Genomic DNA, 25992 nt, shown 5'->3' with positions numbered 1-25992 from the left:
TGCATGCCTTCTTCTGTCAACCTCCCCCCCCCGCCCCGTTCATATAAACTCAAATGGGTATTAATCTCCTTGGAAACTTCCCTTCCATTTCTCGCTTGATTTCTCACCCTCATTTAACTGTGGGATTTTAACATTTCCTCCGCATTTCCTCCGCATTTCCTACGCATTTCCATCACTATTGATCAATCGACATCTCCCCCAACTTGGGACATTCGCCCTCCACATTTCCTTCATTATCAACCGGCATCTTCCCCACTTCAGAGCATTTCGCTCTCCTATAAATCATATAGACTCTTTAAACCCTACAATCCCATAACCCCAAATCCACCTCCAACCATCAACACACCCCAAATTACCCACGCTCCCCCACTTCTCATTCTCTCCGCGCCACCCTCACTAATCGTACTCGGTGTACTCGTTCCCGTCGCTGTTCCCGTCGCCGTCTTTGAACTACTCGTCCTCGACACCGTCGATGTTGCAGTACTACTACTAACCCCCGTCACCCCCAACAACGACGACAAACTCCCCGTAACACTTCCACTTCCACTCCTTACCGTCCCATTTCCCCCACTTTCACTCCCAGAAGAAGCCGTAGAAGTACTCCACACAGTCGTTGTTCCCGTCGGGGTCGGAATCGGCGTCACCGTTTCCGTCGTGCTAGTTACCCATTCCCCCGTATCTATCCCCGTTTGCGATGTCATCTGCGGTACCGGAGTAGGTATCCCCGACAATATCGACGGCAAAGTAGAAGCCGAAACCGAAGCCGAAGCGGGAAAAGAAACCATCTCTGGATTTATCGTTCCACAATTCTGTTCTTCGGTTTCTTGACATACTTTCTGAGCAGCGGGATCATCTACTCCGGCTGCAATACATTCTGAATAGATATATTCGCAAACGAAAAATGGGATTGTGGAGGTGTAGAGTTGGAGAGCGGGAGAGGAGTTGGAAGTACAGGTGCAGGAATAGCAGAGGGAGTTCTAGGGTGTGTGTTAGGGGTTGAGGGAAGATGTGTATGAAGGGAGAGATTTGAGATGGGATGAGAGATGATGGATACGTACTATATCACATGTATTTTCATCTGTAAATCCACCGCATAGGGTTTCGCAGGTGTTGATTTGAACTTTGCACCATTGATCTGGATAGAATTAGGTTTTCGGATTCTCATAGTGCATTCTAATAAATTATAACATAACGAAAATAAATTAAACCACTCACAACGTGTAGCATCGTTAACACTCCTCGGATCAATCTGCGTTTGACAAATTGGAGATACTCCTCTCACCACCATCGCAAATTGTGCGACGAAACTTATAACTCGCAGGACTTTCATGATGAAGATCTGTGGACTTCCACTTGAAGAACTATATGAATTGTGAAGAAAAATTAATAAACGATTAAATCTTGAATTTCCCAAGCACTTAAACAGTGCAGTGACAACGAGCGCGATGATTTGCAAAACGTAAAGAAGTAATATAAAACCACCCGTTATATCGTATGTAAAAAGAGAACCCCAGTACAGTAAAACGAATGACGAACAAAAATTGCGGCGAGGGAATATATCTCTGCATGTGTATATATCTATATATATAGATAAAAATTCAAAGCCAGCGCAGTCGGATGGATTCCTACGATAGTAACACATGCATCCCTCCCACCTCTTTCGAATTTCAATAAAGATTAATCCAAACCAGTCCAAATCAGACCGCCCTCCTCAAAAAAATCAACAAAAACCCCCGGGGAATTCCTGACATTCATGTATTTCTCATCCAAGAGTGGATTGGACAGGACTGGAGTGCCTCGCAAATTGTATATCCATCCACACGATGCGGTACGAGATACACAGCACAGAGATTTATGTAACCTTAATTAAACCGTTAGAGACAATATACCGGTGTACCTGTTTTGCGGTTGTGCATCTGGATATTTTTTGTAAGTGGCTTGCTTGCTTACTTATGTATTTATCTCTTCCTAATCTACTTACCTATTTCCTTACTTATTTGTGAAGCTTTCGTTCGTGCTGGGGCCCTCTATGGATAGCTATCTGCAATGCTGACATGAAATGACTGACAGGACTCCCACTTCTTTAAGCACGCGGGTGAAAAAAATTGAATTTGGTACCTACCTATCCTCGTATCCAGGCCAGGTACACCTGCATCTGTGAAAAAACTCCAAATTCAAAGTGTGCACGACAGATTCAAATCAAGAGCATGGTCGGAATACGAAGTCCCCCCCATCCATCCACCCATCCATATCGACATCTCCACATCCAGGATCCACGAATCATCAGACGCCCTGCCTGCGCACCATCAACGGAAACATATCCATTTCGGGAAATCTTGCCGTTGCAGATGGGTTTCTGGATTTGAGGTGTGCCTGCAGAATCTAGATGCAGATGCAGATTGGATTCCGATGTATGCGCGGTCGCTCGGGTCCTTGAATGGGATGGGGACCGAAGCGAAGGGTATGAGAGTACGAGGGAGGGTACCGAGTTGGAAGGAGATGGGATGGGATGGGATGAGATGGGATGAATAATTATGATAGTGTTGGATGGTTTGTAACTTGTGAGACTCCGTGCAGGGCAGACAGTATGGTACTATATTGCTAGCGTGGAGATGCGGGCGCAGGTACGAGATGAGTTGGGTTTTGGGGGGAGGGAAAGAGGTTTGATGGATGGTGTGGGGAATCATGAATGAGGGAGGAAGTGTGTGTGAATGTGTAACCATCCATACCTACCATCCATCCATCCCTCTCTTTCTATCATTACAACCAAATCATAGCTCAAGATTTCCCAATCCCCGATACGTCACAGTATATCTATTTAATGCTTATAGAGACTATATTATATATCAAAGGTCTTACTTTGCTTTTAATCCATTACTCTCAATACATTCCGGCTTATCATCATAAATTAAACCTCACCCCGTGATATAAATCATTCTTCATCAGATCCGCTATTCTTGCATACAGCAGTAACCTTACATTCGCACTCACCTTATGTATGAACGCACATCATCCTCTCAACCCCAAAGCAAAGCAACAGTCCGATTTGGACATGAACATAACATATATCATAATATTAAATTTCCAATTCATAACTTCTGAGCCCAGCAACTCAGCTTATCTCTAGTAAATATCTCCAAAAAGATATTCTTCATCCTTTCCTCTCATCACCAAATCCGATTTACCAGCCGTCAAACACAAACTCCTTTCCCAAATCCCATATTTATCCAACATTTCCCACATACACACATGAACGAACCCGACTCATTATCCAACCCTCTCAGCAACTATTTCCCCTCCCTCCCCAACCCCACCTCCCCCGCCTTCCCCATCTCAAAACTTCCACTCCCACTCCCTTGTTCCCCCACCCTCCCCTCCAACGCCCTCTCCTCCGCCTCCCTCTCCCCCAAATCCCCCGCCAAACTCTCCACCTCCTCATCCTCATCCTCCTCCGGCAACCCCAAATTCAACGCCACAGCCACAAACGCCGTGACCGCAAACCCCGTCTCCATCACCAAAACAATCGCATCAAAGAATCCCGCCTTCGCCCTATTATCCCCAGTATACGTAAAAACGTACGAAAACCACGTGGGCACGAGCGTCGCTCCATATCCCAACGCCAAACTCGCCGTCAGGATAAATCTCGTTCTCCTCGTAAACGGCACGGTCGAGATGATTCTCAGACCCGAGACCGCTACACTCGCGAAGAGGAAGGTCGTCATGCCGCCGAGAACCGCATTCGGGATTGACGTGATCGCCGCTGCGAACTTGGCAAAGACACCCATGACGACGAGGAAAAAGCATGCGGCGAACCCGGCTTTGCGGTTGGCGCAACGCGTTAAGGCGATGACTCCGTTGTTTTGAGCAAAGGTTGACATGGGGGTGATGGTGCAGAGGCCGGCTAACATGCCATTAAGACCATCTGCGAGGACACCTCCTTGAATACGCGAATCGAAGAGGATACCGTCGACTTGGAGACGAGATACATCGCAAGTGGCGGTAATATCACCAATAGCTTCCATCATGAGGATGAGGTAGATAGCTAGAAGAGGTAATATGAAAGGACCGTAGACGCTCAGTGGGAAAGTCTTAACCCAGATAAAAGAAGCGACCGGAGCTGCTTTAATTCCACTGCTGTCGAAATAGCCACATGCAGCTGCGATAATGCAACCGACCAAAAGACCGAGAACCACAGCGAGAGATTTCATAATTGGCGATCCGAAACGTTCGCAAATGATAATAGTGATGAAGACCGAGAAACCAAGACCGATAAACTCAGCAGATCCCCAAGGAAGTGGATGCGGTGCAGCATTAGAAGGGCAAAACATATAATCCCCCGAAGTAGGTCTCGACATACAAGTTCCACTTCCTCCAGCCCAACCTTCCAATCCCGTCAGGATAAGCGAAACACCAATCAGCATAACCGTTGGACCCGTAACAATCGGTGCGAAAAGTTTCTTGAGAAGTTTAGGCGTCATAAACGAGAGTCCTATTTCGAGAAGTGCACATAATGACGCTGTTCCAAGTAATGCACCATAACCCTCCGGACAAGGTAATGGCGTTCCATCTTCCGCCGTTTTACACATACCATTTGCGTACATTTGTGAGAATCCCTTTGAAGCAAGAGGAATAATGGCAAACGAAGTACCCACGACCGAGATCAAACCCGTACCAATATAATAAGGTGTTTTCATAATCTTGAACCGAGTGATCTGAACCGCAGATAGAACACCCGACACAATCAGAGAAGTAGAAACGAGATATTGAGTAGTTTTCGTGTCGAAATATGCGGATCCGGCTATGAGAATAGGAGGGGTAATAATACCAGCTAACATAGCTAGAGCATGTTGAAATCCGAGAAGAAGACCTAGTAATACTGGCATACGATCTTGGAGGCCGAAAAAAGGAGCTCGTCTTTTGGATTTCTTCATGAAGGGAAGATTGGGTTTGAAGAGAAAAGCTATGATGATTTAGTTTTGGAATCATTTATGAGAAAACTGAAGCAGAGAGGACGAGATGAAAGAACATCCCATCTCATCCCCAATTCAAATTTCAAACCTACCATAATCATAATTCCCCACCAACCCCTCCTTCGTCGTAAAAGCCCTCACAGTCCCCCTCACCCTCTCACCCATTGTCCTCTCCCTCGAATTCTCAGGCACAATTCTATCCGGTCCATCCTGCGGTCCACTATCAATCGTAACCGCCATTATATCTCTTTCCACGACACAATTGTCGAGTATCAATCAACTAATTTCGAAGTTGCGTTGCGGTTAAGTAAGGCTATTACTCGCGTAGATAGCTTCTTTGACGACGATCTCAAAGTCAAAATCGGAATTCCAAGCTAGGTAGATACTAGATCGTTCTATCGTGGAGTCCAGAGAATTAAACGCAGTGGAAGGCACTTGAACAAATGCAATAAATCCAATGCAAATAAGACAACATAACAGAACAAAACACAATGATAGCAATTTAAAAAAAAAGAAAAGAGGATCGTCAACTCTATATATCCTCTCCACCCAACCCCAACCACAGCTCTCGCCGATAAGTAAGTATGCGAATAAATATAAATTAACCCCCGAGGAAAAAATCGGAGACATCCACTTCCACTCCGGACGGAAATCCCAAGAAACTGAAATCCAATCTGTAGTTTGTAAATTCCAAGCTGCCAGTATCATATCATATCACAGGAAGGAAGTCTAGCTCGCCCCCCTCACAAACAATAGGTTAATCTAGTATCGTACACACTAGGTTACCCAGCTCAACCCACCCATCAAATTTCATTCATTCTCCACGCCTAGATACGACACCAGCACCCACACCCCATCTCCCCCCCCAAACCCAGTCACAATTCCACAAACCCTCACTCTAGATTCCCAATTCCCACCAGCACCAGCACCAGCACCAGCAAGACAAAATAAAAAATGGAGTCCGCCCCTTACCGTAGCTCGCTGCCCACGCAGCTTGACCACATCTGCAATCGTGGCGATAAGGAAAAACCCAACACTGACATTTGTCGAGGCGTAAGAGAAAAAGTTTGACGATTCAAAAAGCTATTCTAATCGAGTAATACAATTGGATAGATAAGCTCTTATCGCTCTGGTTATCACTCCCCCCAATCCGTCGGAACACGCTGGGGGTCGAGAAATCCAATAGAAATCCAATGATCTTCATGCTAGCTACGTTAGCTTATTGGGCGGAGCCCTCCGTAGCCGATCACGGACCCGAAGGGGGGTTTGTAGACATTTTCGAGGAAAGAAATATAGATATTGATATCGACGTTGATATTGCGGAAGACGGCTACAATAACCATGTTAAAAAGAAAAGTGAAAGGGTTTAAGGTGCGATAGTGACCTCATGTCATCGAATCAATCGAGTCTAACTCATTCCAATCCCATTCACATTCCTGATATCGTACATTTCCGAAATAGCATACCTACTCCCATCCACCGTCCAAAAGCTTTTGATCCCAGAATAACACACGCAATCCGTTGGAAGGGAAAAAAATTCATTATACCGGCTGCTGAAAAAGATTTATCCAAAGCACATTTGCCTCCCGAGGTCTCACTCCATCCTTATGCTAACTATGCAACCGCCATCTTTTCCTCCGACGTCATAAACAAGACACCATTCCCATCATTATCTATCGTTAAATCATCATCATCTAAATTGACCGCTCCAAAAAGTGTTCCCATATGTGCACTATCAACACCTGTTCCAATGTGTGCTAAATCCCCCGCAAATGCCATTGATAAATTATTTGTCGCTGCCGTGTTTCGCGGTTCTGTCGTTGAATTGGGTTGAATATCAGTTTTATCATTTTCTGAATATGAAGGGCGATCGGAATGTTGCTCCTGTCGAGTTTCTAAGGTGGAGTTTTCTATGGTCGATGTATTTTGGTAATTATAATGTTGCTCGATTGGATCGTGCGTGTAATCAGATCCGGAAGTGGATGAGGGCAATTGGATTTGTGATGGCTTGATATCCTGTGTATTCAAGTATGTAATCGCCGCATCTGGAGATCTGGGTGAGATAAATGGTGGTGAATAAGGTTTAGATCGCGATCGGCCCCTTTCCGGTACATCGTAGTCGTGTGTATCAGAAATGCTATCTCGCCTATCGTTATTATCATGAACAGTGACCAAAAGTTCCCCTTCATCGGCATGCCTAACATCAATCACAATTGGAGTTGGCGATTGATCATCATGTGCACCATGACACTCATCAATATGTGGAAAATAGTCCAACAGAGCAGCAGCTTGCGATCGATTTCGTGGATCATCGCTAAGACAACGACCACAAACTTCCAGGAAATAGTCCGGCACATCAGGAGGAAAGTCCGATAATTTCAACGTTCTCTGAGTTTCCGGTTCATCGTGTTGGGTGGCCAAGGCGTAGAGAACCATTCCAAGTTGATACAAATCGGATTTGACGCCTATATACATCGAAATCCTCTGGTTGCTTTCTATTAACGCAGCGACCTCCGGAGGTTCCCATCCAACTGGGCAACCTCTTCGATTGATATCGATTATTTTCGCATTATCATCCCCATCTATGACAATATTCGACAGTGTGAAATCTCCTTGAACAAAACCCGCCTCGTGAATCTCGGAAAGCCCATGAACAATTTGTTTAGCCCAACGTTCCCGGCGTGCCCAAGGAATCCCATTATCACCATCATAAATAACATCAATCAATGCACCCTGTTCAGCGAAGCTAATAAGAAGTCCCTTCACGTATTTTGCTTCATTATCGAGTACCACACCACCAAACTGAATAACACTATGAGATCCAGAAAGTTGATGAAGGGCATTAATCTCATACAAAAATTCATCCACTTGATCCGGTCCTGGAATCTCCTTTTTGATAAAAACTTGGCCGGCCACGGTAACCTTGTAGACGAAACCAGATAGATGAGAATCAAATTCAAGCTCTGCTTCTAGAAATCTGCGACATGGAAGGTGATTGAGAGCCTTTATGGGAGGGAAATTAATAACCTCGGAGAGATCCTCCACAACATGAACATGAAGTCGTTCATCCTGTGTTTCTAACTTGAGATTTGTCACAGTATCGTAAAATTGTATGTCCTGGAGTGATTCCCTGATGGCCTCATATATGCGCGCACTCTTGTCTCTTTGGAACCTTGTCCTTTGTAATTCCTCCTCCAACGAATTACTCGGCGCATTTCTATAATCCAGAGAAATTGTAACTCTCCGCCAGCGTGTTGGTGATTCTGCGTAAGTAACAAAGAATTTTTCTCTTTTAGACTTATCTCGAAAATGCATACTCAGATTCAAAATCCATTTCTTTTCCAGCTCTTCAAGTATTGTTTCATCGAATGTATCTGTAGATACTGATTGCTCTTCGATATATGAACCCTGTTTCTCCTCCTTTGAAACATCTACATACTCTTGAGACTCTTTCTCATGTTCATTTGTGGTTGGCGTAGGTGGTCGCACAGATACATTGTCAAACGTCTTATCGATGGTTTCCACTCTTTCTAGAAATTCAGGCGCGCTCGTTCTTGGTCCATGATTTACAGCCGCTGATGACGAACGATGCGAGTTATTAAGTCGACGATCGACTGAAGCTGTCCGCCGTTCACCAGCATTCGGTTTGACTGGTTCTAATCTGTCTCTCAGCTCCGATTGTTGTCTCTTAAAGGTACCTGCCCTTGGAAGTCCAGGGACAACCCTTCTCGAAAGTCGACGACCCAATCCTGGCGGTTGAGCTTCATTCGGTGGAGAACTCGGCGGTGTGTGGTTTTCATCCTTCTTGGGAAATATGAACTTCCGAAACCAAGATATTCTGTGATTGTTCGATTCCGGCGAACCGGGCTCCGTTTGTGCCATCATCCTTCTCGTAAATTTGAGCCAGTATTTTCCCATAAACTGGGATATATGTCAGTACACCCGAATTGAAGTGTTGGGCAAAGAGAATCGATTCCTACATCTGCGGAAAAGGAATAACACTCCAGAAGGATAAACAATATAAAGTTTTCAGCAAGGTCACATCAATGATTCGGTAGGCTTGTAAGATGACTGTACGGAGTAGAATTGATTGTGTAGTGTAGCAAGCAGGTATTCGGTAAAATGAAGAAGAGAAGACAGACGATGCTTTCTCAATGTATTGAGACGAAGGGGTATCATTAAATTCAAAGAAGCATACAAGCAAAGAATGAGAGGCGAACAAAAGTATTCTATTCGGAAATATTGACGACGATATTTATTGAAAGATTTCTTGAGGAGGTCGTGAATAAGGTCAACCTGTTGAAATATTCCCCTGCCTTGTTCGTATCACAATACTCCCCCGAGAGAATTGTAGAGAATTGTAGAGATGGATAGGTATGTATATTTTAAGGATAGAAAAAGGGATGAGAAGATGCGATGCGATGCAATGCAAAGAGAGAGAAAAGAAGGCTGTATGTAGACTTATTTTCTCTTTCTCAATTCCAATTAAAAGGAACGTGGAAAAAACAAGAAGATCAAATACCGTATCATTATTTGCTGTGTGTATGATGCACATGCACCCATGCAGTGAGTTGAGTTGAGTGAGTGGGTGGATGAGTGGATATGGATATGGATATGGATATGGATATGGATATGGATATGGATATGGATATGGATATGGATGTGGTTGAGATTGAGATTGAGATTGAGTGTATTTTCCCCCAGAGATATATATGAGGTGGCATAAGTAAGTATGAATTACTAGGTTAGGTATTGAGTGCGTGGGTGGATGACAACACCCGGAATTTCAGGAACATTATGGAGATTTTGGTTTGGGAATGACGAACGTGTATCCTCTTCTCTGTTATCCTCTTTCCCCACTGGTTGCCTCTTCTTGAATCTTTCCTTTCTTTTCTTTTCAATTGCCTCACGTTGATATTGAACGCCCTGATCTGACACAGTGGACGACAATGACAATGACAATGACAAGATTGTGTATATCATCAGATATTTCATACAACACCTACTCATCATATTTTCATTGTTACAAATACACCACATACTTCCCTCCAATCTCCAATCTCCAATCTCCAATCTCCAATCTCAACACGAAACTCGAAACACAAAACACAAACTTACTTCGTGACCACGGAATCTCATTCTAAACTGTGTTACAACTCACCTACTATCAAACATAGCCTTGTACGATGACCTGGGTAGGAGGTCGGTGTACTTTCCAACACATATCCATATACCGATAGCCTTCTGTTCTATGCTTTATACGTATCTAGTGATACACTCACTCACACTCACTCACCCACCCACCCATCTCTTCTCATTCCCCCCAACACCAACAACAACACCAAGTATCACTGACGTTCACGTACGTATCAATCAATACCCGAAACATCAGCTCACTGCCTATTCCCCTTAGAATAATAACCTCATGCCGTCGTTCGTAATCATATCACAAAACCGCCCGTCTACTTCTCAATGACCATCTCGTTGGGCATGAACCTAAAAAAAACAAGCCACTCCTTGGGTCGCCATGAGGCTTCTTGGTTTCAATTGCCCACGTAGCAATCATGTGCTTCTCCCATTCCCTAGTCGTGGAGTGAGGCGGTAACCTGGAAAGATCCGATTCATACATTCATACCTTGAGAGTCGGGAAAGGATGGCGACAAATGGGATACGAGCATGCTGAGTGAAGGAATCATAAGATTCCGTTTCACCAGTGGTGGGTTGTGAAGTTTGGCTTACTGCATCGATCTATTCATTCATTCATTCATTCATTCATCCATTCATTCATTCATCCATTCATTCATCCATTCATCCATCGGATGCAAAATGATATTTATAACCCACCTAGGTATGTATGAAAAACATGGTAACCTACCTCCTACCTACCTACCGCACACGCCCGAAGAAACGAATCGAAATAAACGAGCTACCACCTACTCGAGTAAGTAATATTCAATGAATGAATGAATGAATGAATGAATGAATCATCCAATCAATCATTCAATCAATCATTCCTCTCAATCATCTCCAATCCCCCTCAAACTACAACGGTCGCCCCGCCTGCCGTTAAAATAACCTGTAGGTCCCCGCACTCCTTACATGAATCCCACCACTCAGCCCCCACTCCTCCCAACCAGTTCAGTCCAATACCACCCCCCAACCCCATACCCAGTATTCCCAGCACCACACACCGGAACCTCCAACCTCTTCCGAGAGCAAAGGAACTCTCAATCTCGCAAGAGCATACGATGACCATGTGTTTCCTCGCCATCTCAAAATAATCACATCAGCTCGAGGGAATCATGCAGACGGCGCGCAAGTTGTAAGCTAATGATCTGATCTGGTACCACACACATTTCTCACCATACATTTCCATACCACCCCCAGCTCTGTAAAATTCATGCAGAAACCCCAGCGAATCATCTCGCGCAATGGATTTCATGATCGCGATCGGAGGGGATATCACGATGAAGTAGAAGCGAAGTTACATTGAAAGGAGCAAGAGCTCCTAGATTCCAAGTCGATCTGCTCCTATTTTGAAGATGGCAATTGGATTTCTAAATATGGGTTTGATTTTGGATTAGGATGCTTGGTATACATACCTAGGTAGGTATAGCCACGAAAGAAAGGAAAGAAAGGAAAGATAGAAGTTAGGTAGGTGTTATGTAGTTTTAGTATAATAATAGGTATTTTTGATTCCAGAGTATAACATCAACATCAACCAATCACCTCATCTCATCCCATCTTAACTCATTCATTCTCTTCAATCTTTAACCCTCCTAAGTAACCTATACAAATAAGTCATCTCTTATACAAAAATTAGATTATATATCTATATCTATATCTATTTATTTATCTATTTATTTATTTATTTATTTATATATATATATTTATTCATTTCTATTTCTATATATCTATCTATTTATTTATCTATTTATTTATCTATTTATTTATCTATTTATTTATCTATTTATTTATCTATTTATTTATCTATTTATTTATCTATTTATTTATTTATTTATTTATCTATTTATCTATTTATTCATCTTTCTATATATATATTTATCTCTATCTATCTATCTATCTATCTATTCATTCATCTATCTATTTACATATTTACATATCTGATACTAACTTATAAATAATTACAAAATCAAAAATAAAACTAAATACTAAATCTCAATTCAATTCAATTCAATTCTATATAATATATCAATATCTCCTTCTATTCATTAACTAAATAAATAAATAAATAAACGCATATAAACTAAACCTACTCATCTACCTACCCCCCTAACCCTAACCCTAACTATAAAATCTATCCATCTAATCATCTAATCACCTATAAAGTATTGAAACATATAAATCACACATCTCCATTTAATACCAAGAACCAAAAACTAACACTCAAGTCAAACCCCGAAACAAATAACCCCCCCAAAATCTATCCAATCTCACTTTAACCTAGAATTTACAAGTCTCGTAAAACTCAAATCATCAATCGCCAGGTAATCCTCAAAGTTAGCATTATATTTGTTTTCTTCAGAGTGCTCCCCCCCACCCTCCTCCCCAGAAAAAAACTATCATGGACGTGATCCAATAACAGCTACCATACGTTTCTCAATTCTCAATTCCCAATGCTCCATGATTTTCTCTTCTATATTCATTCAGTACACTAAAGACATATACATATACATATATACACATATATACACATATTTACACATATTTACACATATTTACACATATATACACACATACACACATACACATATACACACATACACACATACATATATACACACATACACATATATACATATATACACATATACACACATACATATATACACACATACATACATACACACTCAACTCAAATGAAAATAAAAATACAATTATATCACACGTAAACTATTAACCTCTCTCCTTTCCCCTTTCCCCTTTTCACATTTTCACCTTCCATCCTTTCTCTCCCTACCCTCCCCATCTCCCTCCCTTCCCTCTCAGAGTGACCAAGAAATGTCAATGAACATAGGTCATATATACCTTCCCTCATCCGCAATCCACAAATCCATATCTACCCCCTTCTCTCCAATGGCTTTTAACCCCATCCACCCGTCCATGCCTCAATGCCCTCAAAATCCATTTGTAAATCCATTTTTATTCTTAGAGTAGAGATCCGTCCATCCATCCATCCATCCATCCATCATTAAAAACCAAACAAAAAACTAAACAACCCCTAACCAACGCCATAAATGCCCACCTATCCATCCACCCCTCCACCTCTGCTCAACACCCAAGCACGCACACACCAGCACCAATATCACCAGTGCCATAATACCACAACGGTAATTTTCACCAGATTCTTCTTCTACCATTTACACTATATCCCCATTTTTATCTTCATATACCCAATCCAATGGAGTAAATGAATTTCTCACTCATCGTCTCCATTCTTCTCCCCCTTCTTCTTCACTAATCTATCTTTCCAAAGCCCATTCGCTGCCTCTTTATCCAGATTTGGGAAGACGAGATCAAAAACATCCGAATACCATTTGGCGGGTCTACCTTCAATTCCATCTTTGATATTCTATTTTTCCTCAAATTAGCATTTTCTTCTCTTTTACAATCAGATAAGTAAAGAAAGAATAACATACAGCTGGAAGTTCCAACCAGTCGCTCATATTATCATCTGGGAAGATAATCATTTTGCTTCCCGCCCTTCTTGCAGCTACAGTCTTTTCTCTTAATCCTCCAATCCTGAGTACCTTACCCGTAACAGTAAGTTCACCCGTCATAGCAATAGTTGGATCAAGCGGTCTATCCAGTGCTAGCGAAAGCAACGAAGTAGCCATTGTAATACCCGCGCTCGGTCCATCTTTTGGAACTGCTCCCTCTGGACAGTGAAGATGTAACTTCGCCTTATCGAAGAAGTGATTATCAGGGAAGTTTTTGGCCATGACCGATTTGGCAAAGGAATAAGCGATTGTGGTGGATTCCTTCATGACAGCTTGGAGATTACCGGTGGTAGCGAGACCAGGGGTGGAGGAGGGGGACAAGGCACTTTCGAGGATGGATTCAACGTATAATGCGGCGCCACCCATTTGTGTCCAAGCTAGACCCATAGCTACACCAGGAGGTGTAACATCATATAGACGATCCGAAGTGAAGACTGGTGGACCCACGTAATCCTTGAGGTTATCCTTTCCAATGGTGACATGTACATCATCAGGAACCTTAAGACTTACTCGAGGTACCTCAGTAGTCTCCTTTTCAATTGTTTCAGGTGTTTCCTTGACATCAGTCTCATCTTTCTTGGATTCCTCTAGAGCTGCTTTGCCTTCTTCTGTCAAAGCTTCCTCTTCAGGAAGAACACTCTCTCCAAGGTCCTGGACAATCTTCAGAGCAGATTTACGGTAAACCTTTTCAATCTGTTTCTTGAGGTTTCTAACACCAGACTCTCTGCAGTACGACTTGATGAGTTCCTCAATGGCTTCTTTACTGAGGTTAACATCAACCTCCTTCAAACCAGCCAATTCCTTGGCTGCGGGTCCAAGATAGCGCTCCGCAATGGCCATCTTTTCATCCGCAACGTATCCTGACAATTCAATCATCTCCATACGATCAAGTAAAGGACGAGGAATAGTATCGGTCATATTGGCTGTGCAGACAAAGAGAACTTTAGAAAGATCCACAGGGACATCAAGGTAATGGTCGAGGAAAGAGGTGTTTTGTTCAGGATCCAGTAATTCCAAAAGTGCAGATGCTGGATCACCTTGATGACCTCTACCAATCTTATCAATCTCGTCAATCAGGATCAATGGATTTTCAGTTTGGCATTTCTTCAACGCCTGGATGATTCTTCCAGGAAGTGCTCCAACATATGTTCTTCTGTGACCCTTGATTTCCGCAACATCTGTGAGACCTCCCACACTAAATCTGTAGTATTGACGATTGAGAGCTCTGGCAATACTCTTACCAATACTTGTCTTACCAACACCGGGAGGGCCAACAAAACATAAGATTTTACCCTCTACGGTACCTCTGAGTTTGCCAACCGCGATGAATTCCAAGATACGATCTTTCACATCCTTCAGACCATGGTGATCTTCGTCAAGTACTGTCATAGCATTGTTGATCCCGAAGTTTTCTGCACTGCGTTGACCCCATGGGATTTGTGTCAACCAATCCAAGTAGTTTCTCGTGACATTGAACTCAGACGCAGCTGGTTCAAGATGTGCTAGTTTGTTGATTTCCTCATCAAAAACTTTCCTGACTACTTCCGGCATGGCAAGCTTGGCTGCCTTCTCCTTGAATTTCTCAACGAGCTTATCTTTGCCATCAGATTCAATACCAAGCTCTCTACGAATACCCTTCAACTGCTCCATCAAGTAATATTCGCGTTGACGCTTTTGAATCTTGTTCTCAACATCTTTTGAAATTTTAGATTGCAATTGAGCGTTCATCAACTCCTTCTTCAAGACAGTCAAACCCTTTTGTAATCTCTCCTCAATATTGAGAGTCTCAAGCACATCTTGAAGCTCAGAGACCTCGCCAGCAGAAACGGCCGCAGCAAAATCCGCAAGTTTTCCAGGCTCCGACATAACGTTGCCCGATGACTGACTCATTGAAAATGTGGAGATTTGATCTCGGAAGAGACTGTTGAGAGTTGCCACTTCCTTGAACACATTTACAATCTCATTTGTAACAGCACGGATTATGGGGCTTTTAGGATCATATGACTCTTCGGTCAAATTCTCCACGTTTGCAAAACTTACTGGGTATTTGCGTAAGAACGATATTGGCTCGTATGGCAATACAGGTTGGTCTGAAGCTTTCTGCGTTACCGTTCCTTCTTCGAAACTAGCTACAACATCACCCTTCTTCTCAGAAGATTCCTCCTTTGCAGCCTTTGGAGGTATGATCTCGGGAACAGGTGGTTCAGCCTGCGTGCCCTCGATCTTATTTGCATCAGAGTTCTCACGCTCAGGACTGATCAGAGCAGACATCTTGATTCGACGATGTGGATAAAGTACAGCAGTCAAGGCAGAATCATCTCCGTGAACAGGAAAAGCGCTAGTAATTTGTGCGAAAACTCCAACATCATGTACATCATCAATGTTCTCAATGACATCTTTATCCATATTGTCGTCCTTGAATAAGAAAGCTCCAATGTATGGCTGACCCCGCTTCATCATATCCTGAATAGCAGCTACAACATTGGGATCTCGCACAGTGACAGCCTTGTAGAATCCAGGAAAAAGAGGTCTCTTGGTGATTGGAATTGCCATCACTTGTGGATATACCTCTGGAACCATAGCTTTTTGTAAAGCCTTTTCCGAAGCTCCTTTGCGACCTTTCTTTCCGCCATCATTATTGCCAGAATCTCCTGCACCACCGGCAGTGCTCCCTTTCCCATCAGCCGCACTTCCAGAAGAAGTGTTACTACCAGAAGACGTTGCTTCGCCTGTCTTGATCTTGGTTTCTATTGCCTTCTCGCCACTGACTTCCTCAACTGATTCAGTCTTAACCTTTGCCTTTTTCTGTTTCTTCTCTTCCGCTGCTGTTATTTCTGCTTGATTGAACAAGTCTTTCGGGACATCTTTTCGCAGAGCAGGACATGTTGAAAATCTCGCGACGCCACCGAGACCCGACTGAATGGAACGAGATCGTAAAGAGACCGACGATTGTGCGGTTCTGCCATGATACTGTCTGATTGTCCTCCTCAATATTGTACTCGAAACTTCTGTATTTTGTTTAATGGTTACATTTCGAAGCGCAATCCGCCACGGTAGATTTTGGCCGTAAAGCATAGCTTTTGATTGTGGAGTGAATGGATAATTAAGAAATAGAATACAGAAGATCAATGAATCTTTAAATTGTATACCAGAAAAGAATAAAAACCGCTGATTTAGAACGTGAAAAAATGGTTGATGTGGATGACAATGGTAAATCGTAGTCGGTGACAATTAGTATTCTATGAGCTTCCCTACCACCACTATCTGCTCGTCATGACATTCGAAGCTGCTTTCTAAGCCCATCGGTAATATCGGTGACCCGAACTTCGGATAAACGTAATCCGGCGGGACTGAGTTACCCCCCCTCGAGACCACCTCAAAATGTGTACCAGTTTAATTAAAGATTCAGTTAAAATGAAATTCAATTCAGACACCCATTTTTGATTTGTTAAATCATGGGAAAGATGATTAAATATTTCTTTCATCAACTTAAACATTCATAGTGCTCATGTAATCCTGTCTCACGGGTTGTAAAAAATTGTAGCCATGACCATGTTCGGCCACATTTGACATACTGACTATAAGCGTGCTCTGTATATGCATTTGCAAAATTACTTACGTGATGATTATTAGACTATCAAGTAGACCAGACGGTTCTGAGATTCACTGGATATAAGTACATTTTCTGCCTTCCCCCGTGTCATCGCCGCAATGAATTGGTATCACATTCTTCATTTACTCATTCCTTCCTCCTCGGCGCCATGTCCCTCATAAGCCAAGGTGTACTTCCCTGAATGATCCGCTCATCCTGTGACTGAAAACGCCCCGATAGACTCTACATTCCTCACTTCCATGCATTAAGCCCAGCCCAAGGATCGTTCGCACTTTGCTGTGATTGACCACGTTGATGAGAGGTAGTATTGTTTCCATACCCATAATCATTTTGACCTGTCATAGAGCCACTAGGTTGATGATACGTTTGCTGAGGACCAAGGGGTGGTGGTCCAGGTGGTGGAGGTGGTGGTACATAGCCAGCTGGTACATATTGCCCTTGTTGTTGCGGTGCCATTGTTGCGTATGGATGTTGATTCTGTTGAAATTGAGTTTGCTGTGGTGGAGGTGAACGTGGGAATTGGCTCTGGTTGGGTGGAGGTGAAAGAGGTTGAGAGGGATTACGCGAATGCGCGCTTGGGTTGTATTGTCCATATGGCGAGGATCTTCCAGGGGCGGAGCTGTATGGGTCGGCTCTTTGAGGTTGTTGTTGAGGGTAATATCCTCCATTGGTAGAGGCTGGTATAGAGCCACGTGCGGGAGGTACAGTCGTAGTTTGTGGAGGCGGCGATGTTGGTACCTGGTACTGTCCCGCAAAGTTTGTACTTGGGTATCTTGTCGATGGAGATGTATTACTATACGCATTGGATCCCCTACGAGGAGGTTTGCTAGATGTTGGCGAGGTCGATGGGTCCATAGACATGCGTTCCATCAATCCCCTAAGACGTTCACGCTCCCTATCCGCATGTCCATTTGCATTGCTAGCCCGATCTTGCTCGATTTGATTTAAAAGCTGAGCGCCCTCTGACCTACGATTATTGACAAATGTCTCGACATTCTTATCAAGACTATTAACAGTATCCTTCATCTCGGCATACCACTGTTTAGCACCTTCAAGACCTGCTTGTAGATCCAAATATTCTTGATGAATTCGCTTATACTTCGACATTACTGATGTTCGTTGACGGGTTATGGTCTCATATTTGCTTTGCTCAGATCGGACTCTCTTATCTTGCAGAAGATCATTAAATGTGAGTGTGAGCTCCTTCATTAGTGATGATTGTTTGTGATTCGCAGATAATAAACGACTCTGGTGGGGTCGATACTTCTCAAGCTCTGCTTGGAAAAGCTGGTTCTCATAATTTGAGATACCTTTCTTGTTGAGGATGAGAACGTGAGATATGTCATCGTTATGCGCCTATTTATTGATTAGCGAGACCAAATCTAGATATGAAGCATCCAACAAACCTTTTCTTTAAGATCTTTCAGAACTTGCGACCTTTCCCGCTTGACCAAATTCAGTTTCTTGAGTGTATCCTCAACTTTGGCTATCTGGTCTGCGACACTCTTTTTTCCATCATCGAAATCATCATCTAATAGATTTCCTTCACGTGTGCTGGGACTTCCGGCAGCGTTTCTCGACCTTCCACCAACCTGAATCAACGCTCTCTGAAAGAGCACATCAGACTCGCCGAGTTCACCAGCAGAGCGCATTTCATCAAAGTCAACTTCATGCTGGCACATTTTCGAGTAAAGCAGATTATCACTACGAGAAGCCTCCTCAAGAGCTTCTCGATAGTTTCGTATATCGTTTCGAAGTGTAGATGTGAGCCGAGAACTCGGTTGTTGAGTCCACTCTCCCTCATACTTTGATCGCATTTTCTCACAGACGCTCTCCTCCATATCCAACTGTTTGCTGCTCTTTTCCAATATTGAGACTATGGCTTCTTTGCTAGATTTCAAGGAATTATAGGTTGACATTGGAGAGACATGTCCGGCTAAATCATCGCACCAGTTCCTGAAATCTTCGCCTCCGCTTAACTCTTGATCAAAACCGCCCTTGAGAACTTTTAACGCTCCGGGTAATCTGAGATAATCAAGACTTGCAGCCATCTCACTGTTGGCAGTTTCTACACGTTCCGTCTCTGCCCGTACCAGCTTAGCCTTTTCTTCATCATATAAGCTAGCCGATTCCGTCACAGACATGGGCACTATCTTTTGGAAGATGTCAGGTCCCGTAATACGTTGAATATCTTGACCAGCATAGAGTTCGCTAACTGGTATCGCTTTAGCAGCAGGAAGTTTTGGGATCACAGTGAGAGCCGCTTCGGCTGGTACAGTCTGGTGATAGATATAGTCATTATCCTTGATAAGCTCAGCAAGTTTTTCCTGGACATTGGTAAGATGACGCCTGTTAATTTCTATCAAGGTTGTGCCTGTCTCTGATGTGAAGTTTGAATTGACGGGCACATTTCCAGGGAAGCTGTTTGCAAGTTTACTGGCATCCTTAGATGATATTTCTGCTGCCTGTAATCGTGCAATAGCTACACCATGCGAATTTGCATCATCATCCGCTAGAGCCTGATAGTACTGAGCTAGAGATGACATGTAATTTGCTTTGATCTATTTGTGTTAGTATAAATTTGCTATTGGATCACCACTATGATCGAAGTGTGCTCTATAAAACTGGAAAAGATTGAAAGCACCTACTTGTACCACCAGAAGCCAAACCTTTTCGAATATGGCTTTATTTACGTTGTCCTGGGTTCCTTCCAGCGCTTGAGAATACAAATAGGCTGCTTGGCTAGCAAGTTTTGCTAATAGTCCAACCTTCTTACCATCCGCAATTTGCTTTTCAAGAAACACTTCCTGGCCTTGAGCAAGCATAATCTGAATCAGAGTCTTAACCGTATCTCGACTTAAGTCCGTAGATGGTGCATGGAGAAAGTTCTCATTGATATAAGTGAACATGCCGGCAGATGCTTGGAAAGAATGATATGCAGTTTTCAAACCTGAGTCCTCCGATCGGTTTTGATGCGCTGCATGACATGAAAGTACGGCAGAAATGTTGAATATGATCGAAGCTTTTTCGTACGCCAGAGAGTATTGTGCAGTTGCTTTGTGTGTAAACGCATCGAACCTGGCAACATTATTAGTAAGATTCTGATTCCCCTCATTTGATTCAACCTACCAAGTAAAGGAGATTTTGATGTGATTCTCATCGACCGGGAATCGCAGGTCCAATAACTCCAGCTGTCCATAATATCTGTAGAGTAGGTCCCTTCCGGCAGCACTGTCCTTCCCTGCTCCTCGCATATCCTGTCGCAAGCGGTTCAAGGTAGCACATTCCTCCGCATATCGTTCCGGGTCGTCACCATATGTCTGTCTGATATAATTCTTCAACGGCTGTATCCAGTCGATTTCGTTGGTTGCCTTAAGAGGCGCTGATATCATCGGGGCTTGCATCTCGAAGATTGACAGGATGATGCTCGACACCCTGATTATCGATACCCGGGCAAAATTTGTGAAGGAGATATATCACTTCAAAGGGTCTTCAGTAGATTTGACTGTAGGTATCAAACAGATATAATGGACAATATCGTGTACACCGATATTCGTCGAATGTGGATGGGAAAGCGGTGGGGAGGAGGGGTTGGTGTCGTCAGTGGTAAGACTTGTTAATTTGTTAATTTATTTGGATGCGCAGTATCTTGAAAGAATGGTCCGATCCTTGCGCAAAATTTCACTCATGTATGTCATGGCTGTGTCATACCTAGAAAGCTATCAAAGTACAATATTGATTTATTATTATGTAGTTTGATATGTTGAAGGAGAGTAGCAAATATTTGTGACTATCTAGGTATTGGAAGTAGAATCAATCGATGTTAAGCAGGTGCCCAAAGCTATCATTACTTGGTGCTATGGAGTGTGTGGGACTACAGGGCACTAGCTGGTGCTACAATACAGGGAATCTACACTGCTTTTTCTTTTTCTTTCTGCGGCCCTTCAGGAGACCCAGATTTACTCAGATAAGCGCCAGAGAACATTTTGTATATAAATGATTGTTATACACCCAACATTCTGGATGTTTGTTTCCGTTTCGTACTATATCCATATATGGATGTCATTCTCATCATTATCATCCTCATCATCATCATCAATCAATACATGGATGCAATTGAATTGATATCAATCACACACAACAAGCACAAAAACAAGAAGACGGTCGTGATGAACCATCAACCCAACAGTTTGTTCTCTCTTCAACCACAATGAGGTGATGACCCACCATTGACCTGACGATGAATGAGTGTTTCTCAAACTATAGGGTGTCAGCGTATGTAATAAGCGCCCTGTTTAGATAAGGAGGTAGCCTCGACTCAGTACAAGATATATCAAAAGATACGCCATATTCAATAGACATCATTTACTAATCGGAGTACTCATATGGACAGATTGTCTAGTATTGGGCTATTTAGGCTCTATCTCTGCACACAAATGAAGGCAGCATGCAAAATAAGTACTAGGTTGCTAGTATGTTCTTTGCAGACGGTAGTCGTCACGGCAGCCATGCGTATTACGGTTTGATTGGTAGGAAAGCCTCGTATTTCCCAGGTTCATTACATCCAGTCGTCGACGTGCATGTAGGCTGAGATGAAATACTCTCGGAAGTGGGTTGAACGGGGTATCAAGCGAAGATGACCCTAAAGGATATCTGATATTCATTGAAGAGTTCCATATATCATTAGTCATGTCACTGCTGTGAGTTGAGATATCATTTCATTTTATACTAATAAGTATGGGCCACGAATATATTCGAAACGGCATTCTAGAAGACATGCATTCGTAAATTGACAGCCATTCATCATTCCTACCATCAGGAGACGCCATGCTCCTTCATTTTTACCCCTTTATCCTTTGTACAGAGTGGCATTTCTAGACCTTTGCCATTTATTATACAGCGAGTTTCATCATTTCTTTCATTTCTTCTTGGAATCATCTTCTTTATCGCCTTCATTTGGCGAATTAGCACCATCTGTGAATTTGTGCCAGACGGATTTAAGAAAGCCTTCTTGCTTGTTGTTCTCTTCAGTATTTGATTGGGAAGATGGCCTGTCTCCGTCAGTGTATGGATTGAAAACAATGACACTGAACTTACGAAGAACTTGATGCACGGCCAACGTTCATAATTCGCTTCGCCGTTTTATCGTCCATCTCATCGGCGAGCATTTCCACGATTGTTCGCTGGTTGGCACTTAGGTATTTGGGCATTTTGACCTTAAATTCAACTTTCAGGTCGCCATTACCTCCTCTGCGTACCTCTAACTTCTTCATTCCCATGCCCTCTAGAGTGATCTTGTCTCCAGTGCCGGTTCCAGTTGCCACCTTAACACTGACATCTCCATCCAATGTTGGTATCTTTACCTCACCTCCAAGTAATGCAGTTGTAAAAGGAATAGTTGCGGTGTATAAGATGTTGGACCCAGAGCGACTAAATTTTGGATCTGTGGCTACTCGAACGAGTACATAAAGATCACCAGGTTGTGAAGGGCTATTGGGGTTCGCAGCCTGACCAGTAGCTGGAGCATCACCTTCCCTATCTAACCTCAAGCGCATACCGTCCTCAATACCTCCAGGTATGTCAACGCTGATACTTTTCCGCTCACGCACGACACCATTTCCAGAACACGACCGACATTCTCCTCCAGGTGGAATCGACATCCCTTGGCCACCACAGGCACTACATGTTGAAGCCATTTGGAAACCACCCATAGAATGCACGCGAGTGCCGGTTCCTCCACAGGACTTACACGCCGATCGTTTCGTCCCAGATTTCATACCATTTCCAGTACAAATTTTGCAAGTAGATAATGGAGATATGTTGATGGTTTTGCTGGTTCCTTTTGCTGCTTCCATGAAGGAGATATTCGTTTGAACCTCAATACTGTCTCCCACAAGTATTTCTTCTTGAAACGGGTTACGACCACCACCTCTGCCCCGTTTGCCTCCAGTGAAACCTTTAAACAAATCTTCGAAATTGAAATCCGCTCCAAATCCTCCACCCGGGAAACCACCAGATCCACCACCAAATCCTCCAAACCCCCCCGCACCGCCGAATGGATCAGCACCAGGTCCGGGTCCTGCTCCTTGGTCGAATACTGCAGATCCATACTGATCCCAAGCTGCCTTTTTCTGTGGATCGGTTAAAAGTTCATAGGCAGATTGCGCTTCTGCAAATTTATCTTTGGCTTTTGGGTCCTTATTGGTGTCTGGATGAAACTTTTTAGCAAGGCCATAGTATGCTTTCTTGATGGCTGAAGCGGAAGCGCCTTTGTCAACTCCGAGAACGTCATATGGATTCTTCGTGGCTTGGTTTCTCGTTGTCGCATGAAAAGACTAGGAAAACTTTATGTTAGTACTTTGTTATGTGACGTTGAGTAATTTGATAGGATAGATACTCACCCGTCGCTGTAATGAGTTTAATGTCAGGTCGTTCTGAGAAGGTCTACATCTTCCTCTCGATGCGCAAATTGTTGAAAGACTTCGTGTTTGAGATGGCTTGTGATCATCTCTTCTCAATGTACAATGACGACTCGCTGGTGTGGAATATAAAATTCGAGACGGATTGGCCGCCTTTGAGAGAAGGCCTGTTGTTCCTGTCTTCATTATGAAAGATTGATGTTCACCATGTACGCAAGAGATATATCAAGATGTGCAGTGCAATGATCATAGGAACAAATAAAAAACTAGTTCAGGTGAATGTATTGTTGAAGTTAAGCTAAAACTATCATGAATACCAACGATCATTCTGGAAAGCTCCAATATTTTTTTCTTTGCCGGCGAGGCAATTGAGATAGACCAACTATGATTGGATGAGCGTCATTGACCCCAGTCATTTATTACAAATCGCAACAAGGCTGAAAGTTATCAGAAGTCATCAGAAGTTTCGAAATGCAAAACAAAAACAAACATCTCTCCATTAGTAGATGAATTGATTAGTTTGGAGTACTAATTCCATTCTATTGCTCGTTGGTCATGACAGTCATTATTTTAATAAATAACTAAACTCCACAGTGAAAACTCGTAAGCCCCAACTCCCTGAAGTAAAAAGGCTCTCCGTAAAGTGCTCTATACAATGTATTATACAAGTCTAACCCGATTGTCCTTATAACACCAGCCATTCGTTCCCCCCGTCGCCCGTCGTATGCTCGTTGTATTATTGAATTAGGATGATAGTCGCTGAATATCGATCGAATTGAAGCTAAGTTGCTCACAAATTGTTCTACATACCTAGACTAGGCAGGTCGTTCAGGCTGAGATCGCTCCGTAGGCCGCGCCTGTGGCATAAATCTCATGCGGAATTTCTTGTCTATGAACAATCAGCTACGGTGTCGCTACCAGCTATGAATAGCACCATATTGACCCACGCTGATATCGAACTTTATATAGAGTCTTGGCTACACATTCATTTTCGTTGACCGACTGACTGTTGAAATGCTTGCGTACAGCGTTGGCCAATTGTTCTTTGCTCTGCCTCTTATTCTTACGAACCATACTTGGTGACATGCGGCCAATACTCGATTGAGAAAGAACAGTTTGATTGTATGCACTGTTGAAGGCAGCAGGTGTATTTAATCCGTATTCGTATCGATACCTGTGCAAAAAAGATGCGTCGAACTCCGACCATTGTATCTGTGAAGGAAGTTGTTGTTAGCCTACGTGCTTGATCTTCAAATGTGATGATGGTGGTTCATAATACTTTAGAATTTCCGTCGGTATTGGTACTCCCCGCAGCTCCTGCCATAGCACCAGACGCATTGGGTGTGCTATTTGCGCCCGATACATTTGCATGAACTGCACTGCTTACTACCCGTTTGCCTTTTCCGTTCGTAACTGGCGTTGAAATTGGATTTCCTTTCTCTTTGGTACTTGAGGCTTCTGAATCATCAGGCTGTTGCGGACGGGGTCCTTTGCGCATCTTGGAAGAGGTCGAGAGATGGTCCTAGGAGCTTGAAATCTGTACTTTGGTTTGTTGATTGATAAATTCGATATTCAAGTTTTTGGATTGCATTGGTAGTGAAAATCGTTGGATTTTTTTGGGTGTTGAAAGCAGATTCAGTTGAAAGTTGAAAGATCGTCATAAGGACCTGGTGAACAAAAAAAGATCCGACACACCAACAGGAAAGTTTACTGGGGCTAAGAAATTGGATACTGCTAAGTAAAGTTTACGTACCCCGGATTTATTAGTAGCGGATCAAGACATCCAGAACCACTTTACGGGTAATGCTAATGCACATTAGGGATTTATTAGCATTCCAAAGTTTAGCAGTCCAATCTCTTCGTTTGACAAGCCATTGATAGCTACAGTGGCTAGCTATCTGTAGAACTGGTATTGTTGTTCCACGGAGATGTACAAGTACGAGCACGAACGGCAAAGTCAATCAGAGGGGAGCTCAATGTTTCCACATCAAAATTGACAATCAATGCATTAGATCATAGCTTGGGATGATAAGGATTAGGGAGTCAAGCGAGCCTCGTCGGAGGACGGCGATATCGTTCGTAACTTTCCTCACATCGTTTCAGAGAAGTTTTCATCACACGGAACAATAGCAAATAAATCTGGATTAATTATGCTTCTAATTTTGATGTCACTGTGGCTCCAGTCCCGCAAGGAAGACTCAAACATACCTAGGTACCCCTCATTTCTTCCTTGTAAATTTCTCTATTTG

The 25992-nt window shown here is 43.1% G+C and overlaps 7 protein-coding genes across 7 annotated transcripts; all 7 read right to left on the bottom strand.

Moving 5' to 3' along the window:
• Positions 1-302: 302 nt before the first annotated feature.
• On the bottom strand, positions 303-1330 carry EAF01_011496 (uncharacterized protein; the record flags this gene model as incomplete). Its single annotated transcript, XM_038919754.1, has 3 exons — positions 303-977; positions 1059-1135; positions 1216-1330. 3 exons carry the CDS (start codon positions 1328-1330, stop codon positions 303-305), a joined length of 867 nt encoding a protein of 288 aa, XP_038764687.1.
• Positions 1331-3287: 1957 nt separating this feature from the next.
• On the bottom strand, positions 3288-5210 carry EAF01_011495 (uncharacterized protein; the record flags this gene model as incomplete). The annotated part of the gene is made up of 2 exons (XM_038919753.1): positions 3288-4960; positions 5063-5210. 2 exons carry the CDS (start codon positions 5208-5210, stop codon positions 3288-3290), a joined length of 1821 nt encoding a protein of 606 aa, XP_038764686.1.
• A 1374-nt stretch (positions 5211-6584) lies between these two features.
• EAF01_011494 (uncharacterized protein) lies at positions 6585-8855 on the bottom strand (the record flags this gene model as incomplete). Its single annotated transcript, XM_038919752.1, has 1 exon — positions 6585-8855. One exon carries the CDS (start codon positions 8853-8855, stop codon positions 6585-6587), a length of 2271 nt encoding a protein of 756 aa, XP_038764685.1.
• A 4555-nt stretch (positions 8856-13410) lies between these two features.
• On the bottom strand, positions 13411-16786 carry EAF01_011493 (uncharacterized protein; the record flags this gene model as incomplete). Its single annotated transcript, XM_038919751.1, has 2 exons — positions 13411-13563; positions 13631-16786. 2 exons carry the CDS (start codon positions 16784-16786, stop codon positions 13411-13413), a joined length of 3309 nt encoding a protein of 1102 aa, XP_038764684.1.
• Positions 16787-17555: 769 nt separating this feature from the next.
• EAF01_011492 (uncharacterized protein) lies at positions 17556-20728 on the bottom strand (the record flags this gene model as incomplete). Its single annotated transcript, XM_038919750.1, has 4 exons — positions 17556-18680; positions 18731-19885; positions 19973-20402; positions 20454-20728. 4 exons carry the CDS (start codon positions 20726-20728, stop codon positions 17556-17558), a joined length of 2985 nt encoding a protein of 994 aa, XP_038764683.1.
• Positions 20729-22242: 1514 nt separating this feature from the next.
• On the bottom strand, positions 22243-23929 carry EAF01_011491 (uncharacterized protein; the record flags this gene model as incomplete). The annotated part of the gene is made up of 3 exons (XM_038919749.1): positions 22243-22375; positions 22422-23659; positions 23726-23929. The coding sequence occupies 3 exons, from the start codon at positions 23927-23929 to the stop codon at positions 22243-22245; spliced, it is 1575 nt and encodes a 524-aa protein (XP_038764682.1).
• Positions 23930-24558: 629 nt separating this feature from the next.
• Positions 24559-25241, bottom strand: EAF01_011490 (uncharacterized protein; the record flags this gene model as incomplete). Its single annotated transcript, XM_038919748.1, has 3 exons — positions 24559-24632; positions 24691-24955; positions 25023-25241. The coding sequence occupies 3 exons, from the start codon at positions 25239-25241 to the stop codon at positions 24559-24561; spliced, it is 558 nt and encodes a 185-aa protein (XP_038764681.1).
• Between the last annotated feature and the right edge of the window lie 751 nt (positions 25242-25992).

This window comes from Botrytis porri, assembly GCF_014898465.1.
Source record: "Botrytis porri strain MUCL 3234 chromosome Unknown BPOR_022, whole genome shotgun sequence".
Lineage (NCBI taxonomy): Eukaryota > Fungi > Ascomycota > Leotiomycetes > Helotiales > Sclerotiniaceae > Botrytis > Botrytis porri.
Note: the sequence above shows the minus strand (reverse complement) of the source record. Positions and strands in the feature narration are given on the sequence as shown.